General features: G+C 35.5%; 1 protein-coding gene across 1 annotated transcript; it reads right to left on the bottom strand.

Moving 5' to 3' along the window:
* Positions 1 to 5,464: 5,464 nt before the first annotated feature.
* On the bottom strand, positions 5,465 to 7,219 carry LOC125477444. The gene is made up of 3 exons (XM_048584570.1): positions 6,957 to 7,219; positions 6,622 to 6,866; positions 5,465 to 6,075 (listed from the first exon to the last, which is right to left on the bottom strand). The coding sequence occupies exons 1-3, from the start codon at positions 7,113 to 7,115 to the stop codon at positions 5,694 to 5,696; spliced, it is 786 nt and encodes a 261-aa protein (XP_048440527.1). The 5' UTR covers positions 7,116 to 7,219; the 3' UTR covers positions 5,465 to 5,693.
* Positions 7,220 to 15,010: the final 7,791 nt, after the last annotated feature.

The following is a 15,010-nucleotide window of genomic DNA, read 5'->3' on the forward strand; positions in this document are numbered from 1 at the left end:
CACTATCTGCCAGACAACTAACTTCGCCACTAGATATACCTAGAAATAAATTGTTGAATTGGTCACATACATAAATATAAGTTCATTCATTCAATTAAGCAATTCGAGAAAATAATATCCATTCAAAATCCATAATTCAAAACAAACCAAAACCAAACAAATTATTCCAAATACTTAGAAAAATTGTTTAAAATTAAACCATAAACCTAGAAAAAATTAGGGGGGGGTAGGGTTGGCCACTCCTAGTGGGTTCAGCCACTAGGGGTAAACACCCTAAAAACATGTTTAATTTATTCATCCATAGGCGCTGACGCCTTCTGAAAATCCGATATCTTCATTGATGTAGTTGCATCTTCCAGATGATCCACATATGCAAAGTTAGACTCACGATGGGAATGATACTTGGCAATAGCTTTAAGGGAAGCTCGACATACACATGACCAATTATCCCTTGATCCACAATGATAGCACATGTCCAGTTCAGTAAAAGCAGGCTGAACGGGAGCTTTGCCCTTGTTCTTGAAGTTTGGGACCTTAGGGGCGAGTGGTGGACGATGCTGGGTCACATTTCTTCCCTTAGGTGTGGCACTCTGTTGACCTTGGGCCCGTGGTGGGGCTTGTTGCCCATTGACACGGCTACTATGATGCTTTTGTCATTTATGGTTGCTAGAATTAATTGCATGCGCTTCAGGCACGGCATTCAAGCTAGTAGGTCGAGCTTGATGATTCTTCATTAAAAGCTGGTTCTACTTTTCAGCGAGAAGTAAAACAGAGATGAAATCTGAAAACTTGGTGAATTTATACGCCCTATATTGTTGTTGCAGGACAATATTGGTGGCATGGAAGGTTGTTCAAGTTCTAGAGCGGAGAAATTAAGTTTGTTCCAGAGACTTCTAGAGCAGAGAAATCGAGTTTGTTCAAGTTCGACATGTCCTTAAAACAGAGGGAAAAACGTGAGTAGTCATATGGTAAGCCATAGACATATATCATAGAATATGCAAGTTCTATAGACATGCATTGGTTTAATTTATGCATGAAAACTACAAGTTTCATGTGGTATGTTTTGAATGAAAACTTCGGGTTTCAAATGCGCTAAATTTGAAACTACAGGTTCAATTTAATTTTATGAACAATTAGTTGATAATGAGAGGTTCCTACAAGAAACACAGAAAGCAATATACTAATTTGAATATAGTGGCTTGAGGTTCTTCGGGAACTCAAGTGTGAGAGCTTCGTTACTACGAAAGTATGCGACGGTTGAAAGTATAAAAATAAATTATTGAATCGTTAATGTCCAAATGTGATATTCAGGTCTATAATTTTGGATTCATTATTAGATTAATGGACTGCAGGTCACTTTTAATTAATTCAATAAATCAGGCCATGCAGGGTCGATTGTAGAAGCTAAATAATATTAAAATAATATTATTGGGTGAAAATATAGCCTCAATAAATAATTGGGCTCGGGTTGGGTGCCTTGAGTAAAAGGCAAGGCCTAAAAGGGCCTCGGAGTGGGCTGCATGCCACGGTGGGTGAGAGAGAAACCCTAGCCGCAACTGGGTTTCAATTAGGGCCGAAGGAGATGGCACAAGGCAAGGCCTAACAAGGTTACTGGCCTTTGAGTTTGGCGCAGAAAGCCCAGCCGCATAGGCTGGCTTCGATTTGTTGCAAGCCGTGACATGGGGGCCAAGCAAGCTAGGCTTGCGAGCTATGGACCAAGAAACTATGGCTGCAGGCCCGTGGTTGTGGAACAGCAAGCCCAACAGGGGCTGCGCAGGTAGTCCAAGAGCATCAGGGTGATGCCATCCCACGGTAATACCAAAAAAAATACCTAATGTTTCGAACCTAGGGTTTAGGAAACCCATATTTGCTTCTAATTTAATTTTATACATCGACTCACATATTCCACATAACAATTTAATTGTGCAATGCATGAAACAAATACATATATTGACAAATATATGAACATATACAATATATATATATATATCGGAAGGAAAATATAAACATAGAGGGGGTTCATGCATCATGAGAAATGTTTTCATGCTTCGTGGACGTTTCAAATATCTTCTTTTATTTTTAAGTGTACCTGATTAGCAGAAAACGAATAAGCCTTTGAATTTTGTGGAAGATAGTATCCTCCTACGATCCGTCACATTCCTCAGCTTCTGGCAAGAGCGTACTGATAACGTGTTGTAGGCCTATTTGATTGAACAATCTAGGGTTTAGAGAGAGAGAGAGAGGGGGGGCCGGCTATGGTTAGAGAGAAGAGATAGTGATTTAATTGTGAGGTGTGTTTGATTCACCCCATTGTGCCTTTATTTATAGTAGTAGGATAGGTAAAAACATTTCCCTTTAGGATTACAACATTTAATAGGTAATCTACACCTAATAGGAATATAAGATACATTCCCATATCTACTAGGATTTACACAATTACATTCCTATTCTAAATATGACTGTAACAAATGACACATTTGACTTTGTGTAAAATGACTTATAAAGCACTAATAAAAATTATCCTAATCTATTTTTATAGTCAATAAAAAAAAAATGGAAGAAAGCGAAGAAAACGCAAGACTTTCTTCCAATTGGAAGAAGTCAGCTGAAAATTAGAATCTCTACTAATCAATAAAACACTCATTGTCAACCAAAATCTTATGACACTACCAGTTTAATCATCTAATTAAAACAAAACATGAATAAGAAATATGGGGCAGAAATGTAATTTCACACAACCAAATTTTGCTATTTTTTTCAAAGCCTTACCTACATGTAATCCTAACATATCTCTAACTATATATATAAATAAAAAATAAACTTCCTACTCCCATGTTTGCTTTCACTCCCTTCATCTCTCCTTCTATTTCAAAAACAAATAGAAATTTTCTCACACACTTTGTGTGTTCCCATATGCTAGTAAAAATAAAAAGAAAAGAGAAGCGCCCGGCCATTCGTTTAAGAAAAATATATTTTTTACTGACCTACATGGAACGTCCACACATGACAGAGTGATACGTCGAGGTCGTTAGCAAGCAGAAGGTGCTCAAGGGCGAGAGAAGTTTTTAGTTGTGACGGGAACACAAGTGATACACCACGTGTTTTAATAGGAGTGGTGGGAAATTTTATTTTTTAAGTTATTAACTTTTTAGCACACATATCCATAATTTGTATAATAACACGTGGTGTACTATCCCATGTACTGGTCACACTGAAAAATTTCTCCAAGAGCAAATGTACAATGCATGGGAAAAGTGTGTTGCTGTCAAATTGTGTTGGGTGGTTTGGGAGTCGGGTGGGATAGTTTTCTTATTTTCATTTGTAATTTTAATTTTTTGGAAAATAGTTAAATTGATGCAATGACATTTTGGGAATATTGGTGGGTTCAAAAGAGTGTATAATTTTGTAACTTTTATGAGGGGTGAGAACATAAGATGGGGTAGGAAAATAAGGTTGTGGGGTGAGTTTAACAACTTTCTAAATAAAATAGAATTTAAACTCTTATGGTATAATTCGTTAGTAAATTTAGTCAAACAATGATTTTGTTTGTTTGTTCAATATCCGTTAAATGCAAAGATAAAAATGTACTTTTAACTTGTGCACCTTCTTCTTCCTCCTCGTTTCTCTGTTTTCTTTGTAATTTGTATTTTCACAAAATCAGCTCAAAGAAATATAGACAAGAAGCGTGACAGAACACGAGAAAGACAAACTTCTTGCCTTGGGGGTTGATAAAAGCAGAAAATCATGTTCATATGGTCTTGGAAGTAACAACAAGAAGTACATCATCCAAAACTGCTCCTCACTGACGGAAATGCAAAGTCGGACCCTTAGATATGCAAATCCCGGAACAAATTGTTCTACAGCGTACGCATGCTCTCTCTGAGCATCCGACATCTTGAAAATTGAAATCTACTAATAAAACAAGGTCAAATTCAATTAGCATAAAATTGCAATCACGAATGTAACATCAGTTTGTTTCAAATTATCTTGTCAATCGTTGTATCACAAGCATAAACAGATTCAGGGGTCTCAGATAGAACTTCGGTATCTACCATTACAAAATTAACCTAAGAAATAATGCTTTAAGTCTTTTATTTTATTTTCATATAAAACTAAAAATAAGAAATCATACTTAATGTTTAACACATGGCAAATTATGAGTGGTGTGTAGTGCCACTTAATACGATCCAGTGCCAAATTAAACCTCACACAAATTTTTCTCAAAGGTTGGCAGCTATAAAATGATTAATACTTTGAATTATAAATGTTAAAGTTTTAAGAAAGATATTTATACATGCATATTTTTATTCACTACATTTGCGAATTGTACATCAAATAGGAAATGGCAGAGTCATCAAATTTATCCAACAACCAGATTTTGATCTGACCACAATCAAACTGCATCTGATACTGATGTATGATATTACTGTAAACGTGAATTCCTGTTACAAATCAAATAAAAACACGTGTATAAAATAAATTTTGTATTAATGCATAGGGTTTAGGGTTACAATCTCCAATTACAAAAATTGAATCCTCTAATTCGATCTCTGGGGCTATAGAGTGTATGTGTATGGTTGTTGATCCGAGGGTCGTAGTAAATTGTTCTCGAATTAGTAGATGCCACAAGAATTTGACTTGTGGCAATGGAGGAACCAATATGTGTATGGGTGCTTAGTGGTTCTTCACAAGGGTGACGAAGAACACATATAGCTTTTTGAGTCTTCCGAGTGTTGAGAGTGTTTGGGGCTTGAGAGTTTTAGTGTCAGGGTGTGTAGATGAATTTCTCCAGGACTTTCTTTGTCTTGAAAATTTGTATTTATAAGTTCTCCAAATCTTGGTTGAGGCTTGACTTGGTCTTGATTTTGCACTTAAATGATTGACGAAAAAACCAAAACTTGATTTGAAGCTTGGTTCGTAATTTGACTTCATTAAATAATATTTGATTTAATCCAATAATCTTTATTTAAATCAAATAAACCAATCACATTTCATCCTCAAATTGGCCATCCTTGATTTGACATTTTATATCAATTTAATTTGTTTGATTTAAATTAAAATTAATTAAAGAACTAACTAATATAATGTCTTAATTAATTTAAGTCAGATGTCAATGCATGTCACTCTTGATGACTTGTCCAATTTTGATGAGTCACGTGCCATGTGTACGATTTGTGAGACACATGACGCATGTCACGTAAGCCTCAACACATCGAAATTTTAATGTGTTGGTGAACATTCATTTTACTAAAATTTACATGTCTACAATTACATGATCGAATGTTAATTGGGTTCCAGTTTATTGACAACAACACTGGCTAGTGTTATGCTATTTAGCTACACCAGTAAACTTATTGTATTTGAGTTTGAATTTCTATCTTTGTAAGTTCGACTGTAAGAGCACTTTTTCTTATACAAGTGATAGTGGTGCGGGAAAATCAAACTAGGATCTCAAGTGTAGGGGTAAATGTCATTAGCCAGATTTTATTCAAGCTCAAGTTATGTTGTTGGTACAAGACTATAGTACGTTACGACAATTTTTTTTTTATCAACAACTATCATTCATGAAATTTTAACTAACTAAAAACAAAGTGTTGCTAACCAATTAGTCATGTGCAAAACTATATCATGACTTACAATGTTCGCATTTGTGTACAATTTACATTGGTTTCACCAACACCAAATTATCTAGATTACAAATTTAATTGTTTGCTAGGAGCCGTCGGATTCACAATCAATGGTGGTTGCTCAATGTGATTTTCTCTAAACAAAGGGTTCTCCCTAGGAATGGTTGTGAGAGGAGGTGACCTTGGCGGAGAGGCATAGAGTATGGAGGCTTCAATCATTTCTCTCCTCAAAGTTTCTTGGCGTTGGGAGATTCTTTGTGCTCTCGATGCAGTCAAGTATAACCCAGCAGCAAGGAAAACTGTTGTCAAAGCAAACACCCCAGCAGCAGATAACACACCTTCTCTGAGGACAAGGCAACTGGGTCTTGGCCTTGACCATTTTCTCAAGTGCCCTGACTCCACGCTTAATCCAATCAATAACAAGATCTCGCCAACAGCAAAACAAACCCTAATTAACACAACAACAAGCCACATATGTAGTTATAATTACTGAGTTTGAGAGAAGTACCTAATGCAAAATGTTAATGAAGTTAATTACATGTGCGTAACTTGTATTTATGATTAGATGGTTCGCATAAATTTGTATTATTGTTATGAATTGTGGATCAGATAGAATTGTCCTCCATATCGGAGAAGTCACTACTCATAAAGCCGTATGTTAAGTTGTATGACAGGTTGAAGACCATGGGGTTAAGTTGATGGTGATACTGATAAATATAACGGGAGAAGTTACTGTTCAGAATGTGGTATGTTAATTTGTTTGACATGTCCAACCATGTACTGGAACTTTTGGTTAAGTCGATAATAGTATATATAAACTAAAGTATGTATCCGAGAAGTTATTGAAGTGGTCTATTTAAGTTGTCTATTAGGCCCCATGCTATATTGGATCTAGTGGTTAATGACAATATTGATGCAATTCCTACAATTAGGGAAGAGCCAAGTGGAAGTGAGGTAAAATTGAAATATGAAGGACTAACAATGAGTGGCATACCAAGTTGAAACAAAGAAAAAGGCAGCTTGCCATTTCAAGCTCTTTGCAGGACCAGAATAATGAGGCTCCCAAAAAGCCAAGGCTGATGGAGGTGAGTTACTAATTGCAAACAACATGTATCCATGTTCCACCACCATGATAACAGCCAGCCCCAGAAATGCACTGGCTGCACATAGCAGCGGCGTTTTCCCGCTGCCGCTGTATACACATTCATTTTCCCCTTCATCACTGCTCAACCATGTTACCTACAAATCATCATCAACCACCAAAATTTGCTTAGGTTATTTCATAATTGACGATAATATTGTTATGTCTGAAACCATTTTTTGGCGTACCTTGGAACGGGTAGCTTCAGCAATTAGACATAAGATGAAGCAGAAGAGGCCGCAGAGAATGGTTAAGACCATGACGACAGCGCCGGTTTTGCTACCTAAGCCGGTGGTTGGACGACTTGGTGAAAGGTCCGCATGTGTGACTGCCATTATCTTTGGCATTGTGGAGTCTAGAATTATTCGTGCAGGTTACAGGCTCAGCAAGAGATATAAGGGTTTTAAGTTTTGGAATGTTCTAGAGAGAGAGAGAGAGAGAGAGAGAGCTAGAGAGAAATGAATTGTTTATAGAATTGCTTGGATCAAAGGTTGCTTTAAAAGCTCAAGATTCTTGGGTTCTTGAAAGACTTAATGAGAAAGGTATCTTGCCCATATGAACTTTTGTTCATATTTGAACTGATGTGGAATTGCATTTTGATATACGTTCATGAAATGGATTAGAAAGCCAAAAGCGCTTTATTACAAGCATTATGTACTAGTGCTTTTAGAAGGACCACTACTAAGAGAAATTTTTAGTTATGATGGGAACACGGATGGTATACCAATGCAAGTGATAGAAAATTTTAATTTTTAAGTTATTAACCTTTTAACACACATAACCCACCATTTATATAGGAACACGTGCTGTACCAACTCATGTGATGATCACACTAAAAAATATCTCCACTACTAGAAAGCCAAATACGGGTTTTGTTTTTGAAAGAACTGAATTGTTTTAGACTAATTAAAATCGTTTGCACTTAAAGTTTTAGTAACAAATCACGTTTTTCTAGTAAAATCACTTTTACTAAGTACTCTAATAAGCATAAGTACTTCTTACGAATTAAATGTGACATCCCACATCGCCCAGGGGAGTGATCCTTAAATGTATATTCCCATCTCTACCTAGCACAAGGCCTTTTGGGAGCTCACTGGCTTCGGGTTCCGTAGGAACTCCGAAGTTAAGCGAGAAGGAGGCTAGAGCAATCCCATGATGGGTGACCCATTGGGAAGTTGCTCGTGAGTTCACAAAAACAAAACCGTGAGGGAATGGTAAGCCCAAAGCGGACAATATCGTGCTACGGTGGTGGAGCGGGCCTGTGAAGTGGTGCGCCCCGGGCCGGGATGTGACATTAAATGGACCAAACATGCTACAAGTGCTCCTTCAAAATATACTTCAAAATGATTTTTTAAATCTTAATACCATTTGAATTTGTAAAACATTTATGAGTACAAGTGTTTTATACGAAATCATTTCCAAACAGACCCTAAATTATTCATTCATCTGTAACACCTAAGACTTCATCAATCACGCAATATTTATAGTAACTAAAAGAATTGATAATACCTCTAGCATCTACCAAATTAATTCTAAACGTATATGTGACACGTTCAGTAAATTTCATTTATATTAGGGAAAACACGAAAACGAGTTGGTTCTTTTTCTTTTTCCCGAATGATCATTATATACTCTTGCTAGTCAAATACTATTGTTTTGTTTCTTTAGACCAAGAAAAGCCCTTTACGTTAACTAATTAATTGATGCCAAGGTGGTCGATCAAGTATATATTCTTCCAGAAACGCCCTTTTGGATTATCGATCACCACTAATTAAACACCGACTACCTTAATCCTATTATTAATTTATTTATAAGCATTGGAAGTCTTTTATTTTTTAAATATTCCTAAAAAATTAAAAAAAAATTATCCCTCACAAGCATTGAAATTCTTTGATTAAAAAACTTCATTTTAATCCTTAACAAAAATGAGTTTTAGACTATAACCTTGTGTAAGGTTAAAATCTAGTTTTAGTCCCTAGTACATTTAATCATCTCATTTAATAGTTATATTTTGATTTTTGATTTATTTATTTATTTATTTATTTTAATGTATTATTCACATTTAAATTTAATTTTTATTTCATTCATCATAATATATTTTAATGTCTACATTTAGGCTACTAATTTTTTTTATAATATATATTCTGATAACAATTTTGTATGTTCTTCATTTAGGTACATTAATACTTTTGAATATTTTGGTATATCTATCGATACAAATATGTAGGTACATTAATTTAATATAATACATTTTGATACACACATTTGAGTATTGACTTTTAAGTACATTAATTAAATATACTATACTTCGGTACATACATTTTAGTACGTACATTTTGGTATATACATTTCGGTATTGACATTTTGTAAGATCCCACATCGCCCAGGGGTGAGGATCCTGTAAGCCTTATATGTATATTCCCATCTCTATCTAGCACGAGACTTTTTAGGAGCTCACTGGCTTCGGGTTCCATTGGAACTCCGAAGTTAAGCGAGTTCGCACGAGAGCAATCCCAGTATGGGTGACCCACTGGGAAGTTCTCGCGTGAGTTCCCAGAAACAAAACCGTGAGGGCGTGGTTGGGAAGTTCGCACGAGAGCAATCCCAGGATGGGTGACCCACTGGGAAGTTCTCGCGTGAGTTCCCAGAAACAAAACCGTGAGGGCGTGGTTGGGGCCCAAAGCAGACAATATCATACTACGGTGGAGTCGAGCCCAGGATGTGGTGGGGGCCTGGGTTGGGATGTGACACATTTAGGTACATTAATTCAATATAATATATTTCGGTGCATACATTTAGGTTCATTATAATATATTTCGGTACAATCATGTAGGTATAAATATTTCGGTACAAAAAAGTCAATTTATATATTTCGGCACAGTCATTTTTGTACACTTATGTATTTATATATTTTTGTATCACAAAGTTCTTTTAATATTTTCTCATTTATGTTCATTTATAATTAAAGAACCAAATATGTGCATATTAATAAAATTAAATTTAATGTGGAGAGATTAAATAAAAATACACATTAAATAACAAAAATTGAATATAAATTTTGATAAAAATACACTTTAAGGGATTAAATTGAATATATCATCTAGCACTAGATTTTTTTTTTAATTTTAATCTTTTACAAGGATTAATATTCAAAAATCCCTTCTTTAATTCTTAAGCAATCAAATATTGACAAAGAAAGGCATCAAAAATCCAAAGTTGGAAAGCCAAAATCCCGAAGTGCTGAGGAGTAAAGAACAAATCACAATAGTCGGATGAATCATCAACAAAGGAAGAATACTTGGATGTTGGTTGGCGTTAACTTATGCTTATGCGGTGCGTTTTACTTTAGTTTCTATCTTTTAAACTTTTAGTTGTGAATGCTATGTGACCTGTGGTCTTGGTTTTGAATTACACTTGCCTTTCTTTTCCTTTTCTTTTTATCGGCCACTTTGGCCTTCGTAAGAAAAGAAAGCTTTTTCTTCTGTTGACTATGCAAGATAATACAAAGCTTTTTTGCTTGTAGAAAGTTTTTTATTTATTTTATTAGTCTCTCTGCACGCACGCATATGAAAAATAAGCTCAAAACTCAGAAGGTCTCAAACTTATGTAAAAGGTGGCTTCGAATAATGTGATTAGGCAATCTACCTAAGTTTTTCTTGTCTCTTAGCTTAGTTCCACGATCCACATTTATCGCTGACAGATTCTCATCTCCGTAGTTTGTCTTCGACTCCCATTGATATTTGGTTCACCAAAGTGAAAATACAAAGTTGCTCCACAAGAACGGACATTGAAACATTGGCACAAGAAAGAAGGCCGAGGAAAGTACACTGCCATTCCTTTGTCACACTCACACATGTACTAGTATTTTCCGATCTTTTACCCTAGAAGTACCCTACTGTATCTCCACTCAGCATATTAATCAAATCTTAGACCTCTCATTACTGGACACTCAGACAGCAAGGCCCTGTGCAATTATACGCAATATCGATTATGTGTTGTCCTAGGAAGGTCTTTAATGCGTGATAATACCATTGCAATTTGCTCGCAGGCAGCATCGAGGTGCTCCTCTGTTTCAACTGACTCCGTATTAAGTGTTGAAGCCATGGACTCTAATAACTGAATCTTTTCATAGTTGTCTGTGATAGTAGCACTCTCAAAGGTGTTGGTTGAAAATTCAGTTCTTCTGAAAAGTTTACGGACTTGCTCTACAGAAAGGTCTAGTTGAGACTGTGCACTCAAAAAACGTTGGATAAAAGCATTAATAGACTCTGACTGACTTGTATTCATGATTCCTGCAAAAATGTAATTCCTCAAATATGCTATAGCCCAAAAATTCCTCAGTGCGTATAAGCTGACTACATGCTTATTTGCCTGCAGTCCATATTCATTAACCATTTCCCTCCACCTTTCTTCAAAATCTCCCACTAAGGCCAGCTTAAACAGCTGGTGAAACTCAGCTTAATTTCCAGTCATCATAACGAGGTCCAAGAAGTACAAAAACCCAATCTGAGAACTTTGCGAAGACGAGCCATATGCAAAAGGTGTGGTTCAACTGTACTGGCATAGTGGCATTGCGATAGCAATAGCCTCTTTCAGCCACATGTTATGGTCAGTTAACATTGTCTGTGGAGCCTTTCCTTTAATGAACCCCAAGCATGTCTGTTTAAACATCACTAGGTATTAAGAACAAGTTGAAGCAATAAACAAGACAAACTCAGTAGCAAATTAGGTCGTGAGTTTAAGATAATCGAGATTCATTGTGCTGGAAAGAATGAAAAGGTTATGGAGGTCATTTCATAATGAATTGTTGAAATATCTCACGTCAATCATATTTATGAGAAAAAAAAGTTTAAATATCTAAAATCCGCTCGAACTAATACCAATGTCTTTTGTGATAAAACCTTTCATCTGTCAGATTGTTCAGGTGGTAATTAACAAGTTGGAGATATTCTCACTCATAATTTGACATGAATATGCCAATGAGCTTCTTACCTTCAATGCCCAGGAAAAGGGCCGCATATTTTCATCCCGCAGAAGCGCACACCCTAAGAAACAAGTCATTCCATGATTATCCACTCCAAGCCAAATGCCTAACAACATACCATAAGCATCCAAACGATGAGTTGCGTCAAAAATTGAGAATTTGATAGACGAGTGATACATGGTGGGTGGATGAATTACTAAAATTGAGAGACATTTCTCTTATTTTCCTTTTTTTTTTTTTTTTTTTTTTCTGTATACCTGCGGGAAATCAACGGATTTAAGGATGCCTCCATTTTGGCATTCTCCTTGTGAGAATCAACAAGATCGAGGAAGGTTTTGTTCGTTTCCATCAACTATTGTTTTGGCCGGCTACGTTGCATCACAAATTGAGCTAGTAAAACTGGTCCAAGATTCAGTTTCGTAACTTCTAATTCGTGGTTTAGGTGAACCAAACGGATCAAACTTTTAATCAAGGTTTTAAAAGACGCTAGACGCTAGTTGGGCGGCGAGCTACGGCCTAGCGCCTAGGCGATAGGCGGACTTAAGTAAATCTACTATATTTCATGTGAATAAGTATTTGTTTATACTTAAAATATATGTAATTTCATAAAAAATTACAAAATAAAATGACATATATATTATGAAGTATTGGAACATAATGAAAACATGGGAAACAAGCATATAATGTGTGTTTAGTTAAGTATTCAATAAGTCTCTTACAATTTATTGAAAATAAATAAAATGCAAATGAAAGTTATCTATTTTCTTCTAAGTGAATCGCAACCTAGATGGGTTTGGACGGCTAGGCGGTCTAGGCAAGTGCCTCAGCAGGTCTAGCGCCCTTTCTTAATTTTCAAACGTCTGGGTATTAATTGAAATGATGACCAGCCGTCTAATACAAAACATACTAGTCCAAGCAGGTATTGATAATGTAACTGATTAACGACCTACACTAACTAGCAGGTGTGAAGTTTTACACTAATGGTCTTAATGCAATTAATAGTGGAACCAATCATCATCAGCTGTATCCATTTCGATTAAGTGTCTGACAGGGAACTTTGCATTCATCAACATGTCTTCTCATTTGAGAGCACTCTTGATATTACACGTGTAGCCAATTCCACATTGGTAACCCTATTTGATTTGATTTCGATTTCGTGAAATTTGTTTCAGGTTTTTTAGTTTGGGGTCCCAACTTCTGACTCCAGGGGTTCAATTCATGATGCCAATTTTGGGTTCAATCAGTCAAGGATACCATGTCAAAGTTTTAGAACCAATCCAGTAACCCGCAATGATATTGTCTTTTGTCCTCAACTATATGCACATATTAGTGTGTGTAGAGTTTCATACAAAATATCTCCTTGGAAGTAATGGAACTATTTCAACTATATTTAAATCGTTCGGATGTAGGACTTTGCAAATTAGTACCAGAAAGTCTTACATTTTCTTCCTCATAATCATCGTAGATTCATGTAGATCACGTTTTGTTCATCTTTTATACTAGTTTTCATTGTAGAGAGCATATAAAGTGAAAACTAGGTGTCTAAACAAAACTTTTTTTTTCGTTCAAAAGTGGCTTTCTTAGAATATCAATAACTTGTTTCTGGAGTCCAGGGAATGTTAAAATTATAAATTGAAGTGTCTAAAAATACAAAGGCAAAAATTGTTTGTGTAAACGGAGTTCCTTTAAAATCTTTGAGCACTCGATTTCACAGGATTTCACAAGAACGACTTATATATAAACGGTTTCACATTCAATTCACATGATTCGGCCAGAATTAAGATCCACACGGTCAAACATTCAAAGTTCCTGGAAATACCTCACTCAAACAAAAAAAAAAAAAAGAAAAAAAAATTGTATGAACATATCGGTGGCTGATAGCTTCATACATATATTTGAACTATCTTTTAATACTATTTCAAAAATTCTAGTACGTCCAGGAATATTTTTTATAGAGTTTTTAACTGTTGAATCTTAGTTATTATACTTTGATTAATGACTTAACGATAAAAAATCTCCGAAATATTTGATAAACCCAAACATACTATGAAATGCCATACCAGTTTTCTTTGTGTCCATCGCACATGCGCGGTAATATCAAAATATAGGTTTCCATCGCACCATGTCTTTTTCTGAAAAGGTAGTGTTATTTACACAATTATTTTTACTTCTCACATATTTCTGTCAATTTCGGTCGTCGGATTTAATGGTTTGAAGAAGATAAAAAAATTGACAAGGATGTGTGAGAAGTAAAAATAAGTGTGTGAATAACACTTTTTCGATCCAAAATCTTCACCCTGGGTCTCTGAGTATAAACAAACACTCATCAAAGGTTTCCCAGCAGCAAGCTGAATAGGTTGTGTTATTTTTTATCACGTAGGTATATCGCTTAATTGGTCAAAACATCCATCACCTTGCCATTTGGTGGAGAGAGTCTTCTGTCCGAACCCGGACAAGGCAAAGTGAGGGATTTGTATCCCACCTGTATCCAATTTATGAGGATCTTATTTTTAGGAATCTTCACATCTTATTCGTTCATTATACATCGTGCAATCATAAATTATTTTAAATTATTTATTTAAAATTAAACATAAACAATATTTAACAAAAACTGACCGTACAATGTATGATAAACGAATAAGATGTGAGGATTTGTAAGATCCTCACAAATAGAATACTCATCCCAAAGTGAGGGGTGTAGGACGAAAGAGTTGGCCCTAGTGACAAGTAGGGGATGTGAAGATATTTTTTAATGTGTTGAAAACATGCATGGTCCAGTATGCTAAGTGTAATAACATAATTGATTGAAAATTTGAAAAAAAATTCCAATCAATTGCATTATGCAACTAAATGCCTATATCGTGTTCCTAGCACATCCAAAAATTTATTGAGGATGATGAAATATTATGATGTTTTTGTGGTGTCTGCTGTAATATTTAGGCGATCCAGACGACGGTTAGTAGAACTTCTCCAGTTAGTGATCAGAAAAAAAGATGATCATTAACTCCATAAATATCCGATCAGAAAGTACTGCAACCCTAGTTTCCACAAAACTAGAAACTTGAAAAGAGACCAAATTTAGCAATGATTCAAAGCTCATGAGAAACAAAACAATGTCAGTGGGATTCTTATGATTGAACTTTGTAAAAAATACCATGACAAACAAAAGCAAACAAACTGTGGACGAGACAAGGTGAATTTGGTGGACCGTACTGTATGACGTATGTTGTTTTATTAATGTTTCTCTCCTAAAACTTA

Source organism: the organism of the source record quoted next, unplaced genomic scaffold (assembly GCF_019419815.1).
Source record: "Pyrus x bretschneideri cultivar Hongxiangsu unplaced genomic scaffold, Pyrus_bretschneideri_v1 Contig21, whole genome shotgun sequence".
In the NCBI taxonomy this organism is placed as follows: domain Eukaryota; kingdom Viridiplantae; phylum Streptophyta; class Magnoliopsida; order Rosales; family Rosaceae; genus Pyrus; species Pyrus x bretschneideri.

Coding starts and splice junctions, on each gene's coding strand:
- LOC125477444 (XM_048584570.1), bottom strand. CDS start 7,115: ATGCCAAAGATAATGGCAGTCACACATGCGGACCTTTCACCAAGTCGT. Junction 6,867..6,956: donor CTGAAGCTACCCGTTCCAAG/GTACGCCAAAAA, acceptor GATGATTTGTAG/GTAACATGGTTGAGCAGTGA. Junction 6,076..6,621: donor TTTTTCTTTGTTTCAACTTG/GTATGCCACTCA, acceptor TGTGTTAATTAG/GGTTTGTTTTGCTGTTGGCG.